General features: G+C 35.6%; 1 protein-coding gene across 1 annotated transcript in view; it reads right to left on the bottom strand.

Annotated features, from left to right (window-relative positions):
- Positions 1–408: 408 nt before the first annotated feature.
- LOC141289972 (ectonucleotide pyrophosphatase/phosphodiesterase family member 3-like) overlaps positions 409–11,554 on the bottom strand; it is an 11,546-nt gene continuing 400 nt past the window's right edge. The window contains exons 2-7 of the mRNA XM_073822168.1: positions 10,312–10,466; positions 7,409–7,535; positions 6,758–6,835; positions 4,171–4,303; positions 3,610–3,766; positions 409–2,359 (exon numbers count right to left, since the gene is read on the bottom strand). Coding sequence (XP_073678269.1) covers positions 2,186–2,359; positions 3,610–3,766; positions 4,171–4,303; positions 6,758–6,835; positions 7,409–7,535; positions 10,312–10,443 — 801 coding nt within the window. The 5' untranslated portion in view covers positions 10,444–10,466 and the 3' untranslated portion in view covers positions 409–2,185. The remainder of the gene's footprint in view (positions 2,360–3,609; positions 3,767–4,170; positions 4,304–6,757; positions 6,836–7,408; positions 7,536–10,311; positions 10,467–11,554) is intronic.

Genomic DNA, 11,554 nt, shown 5'->3' with positions numbered 1-11,554 from the left:
TGAATCTACAGAGCTATGATCTGCTTTAGGACACATCAATTTAAAACCAGCCGGTTTATTATTGTGATTATTTTTAATTGATGTGTTCTAAAGAAGCGACAAGAGGACTCTGGCCTCTTGAACACCCAGACTAACCCTAATCAGACCAGACAGGCGTTTCCTAAACCCATTGTGCGATGATTAGAGCCGCCTGATGATTGTGGCCAAAAACATTAACATTGACAGATACTGCATTTCTCAGCAGCAGCCCAGTCTGATCTCATGCATTAAGACTCGCATGGTTCCTGGAAATCGAAGAAGAAAAAAAAAAAGGCAAGAAATGTGAAGTTATTTTAATGGGTTATGACACATTTCAAATGAAATATTTATTACTCTGAAATCAGAATACGTTCAAACCATCACAAACCCTCATGAATCTGCACTTTATTTGAACCTTGAATCATTATTTTATACAAAATAAGTCATAGTTTGCTACATTGAAACTGAAACCATATTGCACTGCAATGTCAAAGATTTGAATGTTACCATGTCATTACTGCATTTACCCATTTTTATCAAATTAAAATTGAGAAATTTAAAATAAAACATTACACATTAAAAATATCTATATATTTTTTTTCAATACTGATTTTGAATATATCACTGTATGAAATTTACAAAAGCATATAACCTGAGAATTACGAGTATTAACTATGGAAGCCCGTTTCGGCCACTGAATAAAATATAAAAGAAGTTTATTGCGACTCATCTCACAATTCTGACTTGTTTCTCAGAGCTGTGAGATATAAATGTACAATTGTGAGTTATTTATATGCAGAATTGCGAGATGTATAACTCTTGATAAGTACTGAGAGAAAAAGGCTGAATTGCAAATTTATATCTTACAATTCTGACTTTATAACTCGCAATTGTGCGTTTATACCTCACAGTTCTGAGAAAAAAAGTCAGAATTACTTTTTTTTTTCATTTTTTAGTCAATGGAGGAAACGGGCTTCCATAATTAACCCCATTGGAATGTAAACACATTTCTTTGCGTTTATAACTCACGATTGCTCAAAATAGTCTACATTTATGAAGCCCACATGTTTATTCCTAACAAAACAAAATAAATATTAGTTTTCAAACTAAATAAAATAATTTTTCATGCATAAACTGTTACTTTTAGATTAATCAGTTTTTCATGCCACAATGGTTCATCAGTAGACGTATATGTTCAGAATTCACATAAAACACAATTCAGTCCAAAAATGTGTGAGATATGGGGAAAAGGCTAAATACATTTTACAACGTTTTTTTTTGACAATAATATAACTTCACAGATCATTTTACAGAAAGTATTGAACATCTTTAAAAAAAATTATTGTAGCAAATCTGAAAAAGAAAAGAAAAGCGTATTTTGAGAGCCTTAAAACATTTGCAAAGTTTTGTTTCCTTACTAAGAACTAGGCATTTTTTAGGTATTTTATGCATCTTTTCTAGGTCAAAAAGGGCCTGAATGTGTTATGAGGGTCAAATAAATATATAAACACAAAACTGTGAACATATCAGTCTTGAACTGAAAACTGAACTTTATAACTCGTAATTGTGAATTCATTTCTCACAGCTCTGAGAATTGCGAGACGTCAACTCAAAATTGTGAGAAAAAAAGTCAGAATTGTGAGATAAATGTCACAATTACTTTTTTATTCAGTGGAGGAAACTGGCTTCCGTAATTAACCCCATTGGAATAAATGAACTGTAAATAAATTTCTTTGAGTTTATAACTGACGATTACTCAAAATGGTCTACATTTATAAAGCCCAAATATTTATTTCTAACAAAACAAAATACGTATTAGTTTTCAAACTAAATAAAGTAATTTTACATGCATAACCTGTTACTTTTAACACATAAAACACAATACAGTCTAAAAATGTGTGATATATGCGGAAAAGGCTTAATATATTTTACAATGTTTTTTTGACAATAATAAAACTTCACAGATCGTATTACAGAAAGTATTGAACATCTTTAAAAAAAATTATTGTAGCAAATTAAAAAGAAAAGAAAAGTGTATTTTGAGAGCCATTTGCAAAGATTTGTTTCCTTACTAAGGAATTTTTATGCATCTTTTCTAGGTCAAAATGGGCCTGAATGTGTTATGAGGATCAAATAAATATATAAACACACAGATCAAAACACAGACTCAAGCTTTGGGATGAATGGCGGCGGTGGGGCGGGTCTTCAGACGCAGGAGCTCAGCGATTGGACGCTTGCCGTCCTGAAAAAAGTCCAGTCCGGTGATCCACTCCACATCTCTGACGCGTGATTGGTGCATCCACATGAGAGGCTCCACCCACTGCGCCTCCGGCTGGCCATCCTGCACACAAACAGAGGTTTCACGTGAACTCTCGTGTTGTCAGGTGTCTGTCGTTGTTCATGTCACGGGTTCAAAAAATACAGAAGCAGCTGAGACCAGAACAATGAGCGGTGACCTTTTTGTTCTGTTGGTGAGCATCATGGAACACACCTGCGTCACCGCCACGATCAAGCCCAGTCATATTCACCTGCATTTCTATTATATTTGACAATACACAGTGTTTCAAAGCGGTGCTTCATGGAAAATCATGACGTTCATGTTCTTAGAGTCACAACTGAGTGTTTATTTTGTATGTATATAGTAAATAATGGTCTATAATTTATATCATTTCAATTAAGGGGAAACTGTTTTTTTCATGCACCTGTCAAGTGTGAGATTTTGGTTTTTCATTAAGTGTTTTTTCAGACTAGTGGAAAGAAAACGTCCAAAAGTCATTGTTAAGTGTTTCTTTTATAGCACTTTATCTATTTGTGCCGATAGATTTCAATTACAATACAGATTTTTAAAGCCCAAGAGTTTTTTCTCCTACACTGAGCCATAAATCTCCACTTCAGTAGCACTTACACACACCACACTGAGCATTTGTATTCCTGTCCATATCCTGAAGGTTTTTACAGAGGGGTTTGTTCATATACAAGTTGCTTGATTTTATACATTTTATTCCCCCCAAAACTGAAAAAAAATATATAGTATTTACTGAATTGTGTCAAAATGAGATCCCCAAAATCCCCTCTGTTTTTTGTACTGGAAATGTATGCAAATTAGTGCATATTTCATTAAATAATGCTCATTTGCATATTTAAACCTAACACTTTAGAAAACATGTAATACAAAAATGTTTGCAACTATCAACGTAATCAGTCAACTGGGTGAGTAAGGTAACATAACTATTAGTTTATTTTTTTTACTCTATTCACCTGCAGTGTCTCGCCCTAATATGCATAAATAAATGAATGATATTTAGAGTGCTACTATGATGCAGTATTAAACTGTAAATATTCCTTTGCATCATTTATTAAAACATTAAAAACGTCATGTGACATCAGAGTACGTCTGACCGATGACATGATTAGGAACAAAACAAAGAAACTGAATCATTCTGATTGTGATTCACACTGATTCATCAAAAAAGAACCAAATGGATTCACGTGACGAAGGGATTTAGTGAATCCACAGCAGTCATGTTTTCAGAAGTGTGTGACAGTGGCTTGAGGCACTGCAGGAACAGGAAGTGAAAGCATGACACTTACAGCGCAGCTCTCCATGTTGTCGCTCTTGTGCGGCAGCAGGAAGGAGACCGTCTGAAGTTCACCAGAACATTCGCTAACCGTCTGTGCGTCGTTCTGACAGCTCGTCAGGACCGCAAAATAATGAGTGGGAATGGGAATAGATGAGCCTGCAACAAACCTGAAAATTAAATAAAAAATGAATGATTACACTGTAAACAATTACATTTATTTATTTTTTAACTTCTGTACTGTGATGTACATCATGTTTAACTAAAACTAAAACTATTGAGAGATTTTCTACAATTGAAATAAAGCTAGAATATTATTAAATTTAGGTTGAAGAAATTTCTAACTGAAAATGAGGTGGGAGGGAATTACATAAAATTACAAAAAATTGAAATAAAATAACATGATGACAAAAAAATTAAAGCTAATTCAAAGCATTCACAAAAAAAAAAAAACTATAATATAAATAAATGTAAGTAATATCAAAATCACACTGGAGAGTAACAGATTATGGAAAAAGTATAAAATGTAGGGTGGACCTCGGGTTCAGTGAATCAGGAATACAGTAATACTTACTCGTGGACCTGCTCTGGAGAGTCAAAGTGTCCGTCAAAGTTGTAGTCGTACACTGGGCCGGTGACCACGTTAATGCCGTTATACTGCGATGCGTATTTGATCAGCAGAACCTCCTGAAAATACTGCCAGACTCCTGCACAAACACACACCATCAGTGACCAGATCCACATGAAAACACCATATAAACACTCACGATTCAAACACTCATGATTCAAATGACCCTGACTCAAATACAATTGATTCAAACATGATTCAAACAAAATCACGATTCATACACGTGACTCAAATAATTGTGACTCAAACACGACTAAAATACTCACGATTGATTTAAACACGATTTAAACTCATGATTCAGACTCATGATTCAAATACTCACGATTGATTCAAACACGATTCAAACAAACTCAAATGATTCAAATAATCGTGACTCAAACATGACTAAAATACTTACGATTGATTTAAACATGATTCATACACTCATGATTCAAACGATCACGACTCAAATACTCACAATTGATTCAAACACAATTCAAACAAACTTATGATTAAACACTCATGATTCAAATGTTCATGACTCAAACACGACTCAAACACTCCCGATTGATTCGAACACGACTCATACACTCATGATTCAAATGTTCATGACTCAAACACGACTCAAACACTCCCGATTGATTCAAACACGACTCATACACTCATGATTCAAATGTTCATGACTCAAACACGACTCAAACACTCCCGATTGATTCAAACACGACTCATACACTCATGATTCAAATGTTCATGACTCAAACACGACTCAAACACTCCCGATTGATTCAAACATGACTCATACACTCATGATTCAAATGTTCATGACTCAAACACGACTCAAACACTCCCGATTGATTCAAACACGACTCATACACTCATGATTCAAATGTTCATGACTCAAACACGACTCAAACACTCATGATTCAAATGTTCATGACTCAAACACGACTCATACACTCATGATTCAAATGTTCATGACTCAAACACGACTCAAACACTCCCGATTGATTCAAACACGACTCATACACTCATGATTCAAATGTTCATGACTCAAACACGACTCAAACACTCCCGATTGATTCAAACATGACTCATACACTCATGATTCAAATGTTCATGACTCAAACACGACTCAAACACTCCCGATTGATTCAAACACGACTCATACACTCATGATTCAAATGTTCATGACTCAAACACTCCCGATTGATTCAAACACGACTCATACACTCATGATTCAAATGTTCATGACTCAAACACTCCCAATTGATTCGAACACGACTCATACACTCATGATTCAAATGTTCATGACTCAAACACTCCCGATTGATTCAAACACGACTCATACACTCATGATTCAAATGTTCATGACTCAAACACGACTCAAACACTCCCGATTGATTCAAACACGACTCATACACTCATGATTCAAATGTTCATGACTCAAACACGACTCAAACACTCACGATTGATTCAAACACGACTCATACACTCATGATTCAAATGTTCATGACTCAAACACGACTCAAACACTCCCGATTGATTCAAACACGATTCATACACTCATGATTAAAATGATCATATCTCAAACACTCATGACTCAAATATGATTGATTCAAACACGATTCAAACAAACTCAAAAATTAATACAAATGATTCAAATAATCGTCACTCAAACATGACTAATATACTCACGATTGATTTAAACATGATTCAAACAAACACATGATTTAAACACTCACGATTCATACAGATGATTAAAATTGTCATGACTCAAACAGTCATGACTCAAATACTCCCGATTGATTCAAACATGATTCAAACCAACTCACGATTCATACACATGACTCATACACGACTAAAATTCTCACAATTGATTTAAACATGATTCAAACACTCACGATTCATACACTCAGGATTCAAATGATCATATCTCAAACACTCATGGCTCAAATATGATTGATTCAAACATGATTCAAACAAACTTATGATTCATACACATGATTCAAATGATCATGACTCATACACAACTAAAATACTCACAATTGAATCAAACACGATTCAAACAAATTCATGATTCAAACACTCATGATTCAAATGATTGTGACTCAAACACTCATGATTAAAATACTCAGGATTGATTCAAAAACTCACAATTCAAACAAACACCCATGAATCAAACACAATTTATACGCCACATATAAACACTCACAATTCAAATGCTCATGATTCAAACACAATTTATATGCCACATATAAACACTCACAATTCAAATGCTCATGATTCAAACACAATTTATACGCCACATATAAATACTCATGATTCAAACACTCACAATTCAAATGCTCATGATTCAAATGCCACAAATGAACACTAACAACTCAACATGATTGAGGATCAAGCAATAATGATTCAAACACCACATATAAACAGTCATGACTCAAACACCATATTTAACACTCATGATTTACTCACAATTCAAAGACTCATGATCCAAACAAACACTCACGACTCAAACACTCACGATTAATAAACTCACAACACAAACACTCACTCTTGAACTGTGGGAAGATGGGCACCACGTTTCCAAGTGTCAGAGCGTCAAACTGATCTTCAGACAAGCTGTTTAGATCTGACAACGCAAACAGGTTAAACACACACAACTTTACTTTTTTATTGGCTTTTATTATTAACTTTTAAAAACATTTGTTAATTGAAAACTAAACTAGAATAAAAAAGTATGAAGAATATACCAAAAATTATTGAATATATAAAAATATTGAAATTTATTTTTACTTAATGAATAAAAAAAAAGAAAAAAAAAACATGAACTTTTTCATTGTTATTGAATAAATTATATAACTTATTTTTTTATGCATAAATAAAACACTGAAGAATTTAATTCTACAACTTGCAACTGAAAAATGAAAAAAAAAAAAATTAGTAAAATATAGCAAAACAGTTAAATAATACTATACACTGGAAGGCAGGACGTAATTCTAATCATCGGTTGTTAATTGGATGTTAAGATGTGGGCATGGGTCTCAAAAGTGTATGAAGATATGTGTGAGATTGAAGGAGTGGAGTTTAAGAGTGCTAAATGAATGGAGAATCCTGCATACATCACCAAAGAGAAGATCCAGTTATGACATTCTGATTGAAATATTACCAGGTCAAAAAAGGTAAAATACACACACACACTTACTGGGTGGGAACAGGAAGGCATGTGTGATGTTGCCAGCATTGTTGTACTGGTCACATGTTGCGCTCTCATTTGCTGGAATCCTAACGTCCGCCCGGAGACAATCTGAGTCGACCGGAGAACTTTCAGCCTACAAACACACAGTTTTGTCATAAGAACCAGATCTGAGCATATTCAGCTGAAAGCATCAGTCATGATGTCCTGGCTGGTTGCCAGAGTACTGCTATGCCACTACTAGACTGTGTGTATACAGGTATGTGCCAAAAAATATGTTGAATATTGAGAGAAAGTTCATTTATTTCAATAATTATTTCCAAAATTAGAATATTTCATGTGACCAATAAAAAAAGGATCTTAAACACACGTTGGCCTCCTGAAAAGTGTTAATGTACTGTATTATGTCCTCAGTACTTTGTTGGGCCAAGTTAAGGTCAGGTGAGTTTGCCGGCCAATCAAGTACAGTTATTCCATGGCTATTAAACCAGGTACTGGTAGTTTTGGCTTTGTGGGCAGGTGCCAAATCCTGCTGGAAAATAACATCATCGTCTCCAAAAAGCTTGTTGGCGGCAGGAAGCATGAAGTGCTCTACAATTTCCTGGTAGACTGCTGCGTGCGTTGACTCTGGACTTGATAAAAGACAATGGATCAACACCAGCACATGACATGCTCCTCAAACCATCACTGACTGTGGAAACTAAACACTGGACTTTAAGCAGCTTGACTTTTGTGCCTCTCCGCTCTTCCTCCAGACTCTGGGACCAGTTCTTTTTCTCCGTAGCCCAGCACAGACGCTTCTGATGTTGTTTTTGGTTCAGGAGTGAATTCTCCAGCTGTAGCCGCTGTCATGCAGACGTCTGTATGTAGTTCTTCTCAGTCTCACTCCTTATGAAGCTCCCCCAGATTTCTGCTTGACAATCCTCTCAAGGCTACGGTCATCCCTGTCACTTGTGCACCACATGTTTCCCTTCCTCTTAACACTCTGTTAATATACTTCAATACTGCGCTCTGTGAGCATCCAGCTTCTTTTGCAAATGCCTTTTGAGATTTTCCTCCTTATGGAGGGTGTGAATGATGGTCTTCTGCACAAGCGTCACGTCAGCAGTCTTCCTCATGATTCTGAAGCTACTAATCCAGACTGAGACAATGTAAAGCCTGAGGAAACCTTTGCAGGTGTTTTGCTATAATTATCTGACTAGATTGGGACACAGGGAGCCTACAATGTTGAACTTTGTCATGATATTCTAATTTTGTCAAATACTGGATTTTTTTTTCTTCAATCCATAATCATGAAAATTGAAACAAATAAAGGCCTGAAATATTTCACTTTGTGTGTAGTGAACTAATATAACATACAAGTTTAACATTTTGAAACAAATTATTGAAATAAATGAACTTTTCCTCGATATAAATTTTTTTTGGCACATACCTGTATATTAGGGCTGTCAAAATGAACGCTCAAATTAATTTTAACAGCACTAATTTTATTACCATGCATGATTAATGCAGTGCACATTTTCTGTTTGACCCATTACCTAGCCCATAGTTACAGATATAGATGCACAATGTTGCCAACCTAGCACAAAGTGTCTAGCAACAATACATAAACACAACTGGACAAACTGCGCACACCTCCCTTTCTTTATATCTTCATCTCCTCTGTTCAGCAAGCGGCAAAGAAGCAGCGCTTTCAATTAAACCAGATATTATGTTGCTTTGAGTGCTTGAAGGGTGCCACTTTTCCGTGCATACTGGCACTTCTGACATGTACTGGTAGTTTTGGTTTTGTGGGCAGGTGCCAAGTCCTGCTGGAAAATAACATCATCGTCTCCAAAAAGCTTCCCGGCAGCAGGAAGCATGAAGTGCTCTACAATTTCCTGGCAGACTGCTGCGTCGACTGTGGACTTGATAAAAGACAATGTACCCACAGAAGCAGATGACATGGCAGAGTCGGTCTACGTTAGGATTGGTGCTGTAGGGTTGATGCATAGAGCCACATACGAGTATGCCAAAACTGCGTATTTTATGCACGTCAAACACATGCATATCATATGCACGCCAAAGTTAATTTCAGAGTATTAATAGCACGCCAAATAGAAACAGAAAATCGTGCTACTGGTACGCATTTTCATGAGACCGGGCTCTTGAATCAGTTCATTATAATGAAAACAATACCTTAAAAATTAAAAGAAGACGGTTTTTGCGATCACATAATTTTAAACGGGTTAACTCCTGGAAAGTCCAAGGATCGTAAAAGCATTCAAACAGTAAGTTAAAAACAATGATAATAATGCAGAGAATAGTGACTTATGCCCAGATGCCATTTTTTTCATTATTTCATATTACTTTGCTTGTCTGACAACAGAAACACTAAAATATAACAATGGAAACAGTTTGGTTGAGAACTTGGCTGCATCAAATTACAGCATGTGGGCACTGAGAGGCAAACAAATGTAATAATCAATGTAGGTTTTGCATGTTCAGAAGAAGTGAGCTGCCCTGTCCTGCAAATAATGTAAACAGGCTTGTGTAAGTAAACTGCTCAGTGCAAAGAAAGAGAAGTAATGGGAACCTGATACTTCTATGTTCTTTCTGTCATGTGTCTAATAGACACGAACAAGTTATTTAAAAAACATCTATGACCTTTGAAACATGTCTAGCCTTCATGCTCTACGTCGAGTATGGTTTCACTAATAATGAACATACATTTGCTTAAAGCATTCATATTTGTCCATGCCCATGTTGACTAGAGTTTTAAAAACTTTTAAAAAATTATTAATTTAAGGTACATTTAGAACAGATAAAAATATGCGATTAATCACAAGGTAACTCATGACGATTATGCGATTAATCGCGATTAAATATTTGAATTGACTGACAGCCCTAGTATTTATGAGCGTGTCTCTCACGGTTTTGTCCAGAGTGAAGGAGCTCCAGATTGGCGTGTGTGTGCGTGTGCTGTAGGCCGTGATGAATCCGTGTTGATGAAGCACACAGTACTCAGCGTCAGACTGCAGAACCCGCGGACGGCCGAACAACATGTGTCGCCGCTCACTTTCCGCCACTGCACACACAGTTAACACACAAACACATGTACTGCATATACAACAATGATGCAAAAAAAAAAATCATCAGCTTTGAAATGTAGATTTATGGTCAATTTTTTAAGTGAAGTGGAACAACTCACTCTCTAGACACTGTATACTCTACCATTCAAAAATTTGGAATAATTGAGATTTGTTGATGTTTTTAAAAGAAGTCTCTTCTGCTCACCAAGGCTGCAATTACTTGACCAAAAATATAGTAAAAATTTGAAATATTATTAGTATTTAGAAAAGCTGTTTTCTGTGTGAATATCTGTTAAACTGTAATTGATTTCTGTGATCAAAGCTGAATTTTCAGCATCATTACTTCAGTCTTTAGTGTCACATGATCATTCTAATATGCGGATTTGCTGCTCAACAAACATTTCTGATTAATAGTAATGTTGAAAACCGTATTTTTGTGGAAGCAGTGATACATTTCTTTTTTTTTAGGATTCAGATGAATAGAAAGTTCAAAAGGACAGCATTTATTTAAAATAGAAATCTTTTGTCACATTATTTTGTTGACAACAGACTGGGGGAAGATGACTGGTGCATGCTGCATTTACAAACGTCTCAGAACAAACCAATCCAGATCAAACACACACAGTCCATTGCGGCCTTTTGTTTAAAAGGTGACCAACAGAAAATGTCAAAGAGTTTCTGCTGAACTTTATCAGCTCTGGTCTGAGTAATCATGACTTTTTATAGTTTACAACATCACGCAATCTCACCGTTATCTCAGCAGTGCTAATAACCCTGGCATGCGTCTGATAAGTCCTGCCAATCTTAAAACAGTCTAAACTTCCTCTTTCAGAAGGTGATTAGAGGAGAAACACCAAAGTCATAGGTTTGATTTTCAGGGAACTGAAAAGATATGCCAAACACGTCAATGTAAATGTTAATAAGCTGGTCTAATGGATCAGATCATTTGCATCAATGCACTTGGCAGATGCTTTTATTCAAAGCGACTTACATTGCATTTATAGTTAACATTTGACTACATCATGCATTCCCTGGGAATCAAATCCATGATTTTGATGTTGCAACCACTATTCAATCTACAGGA

The sequence above is a fragment of the Garra rufa genome, chromosome 17, assembly GCF_049309525.1.
Source record: "Garra rufa chromosome 17, GarRuf1.0, whole genome shotgun sequence".
Classification (NCBI taxonomy): Eukaryota; Metazoa; Chordata; class Actinopteri; order Cypriniformes; family Cyprinidae; genus Garra; species Garra rufa.
The sequence above is the reverse complement of the archived record's forward strand: the minus strand, read 5'-3'. Positions and strand labels throughout refer to the sequence as shown.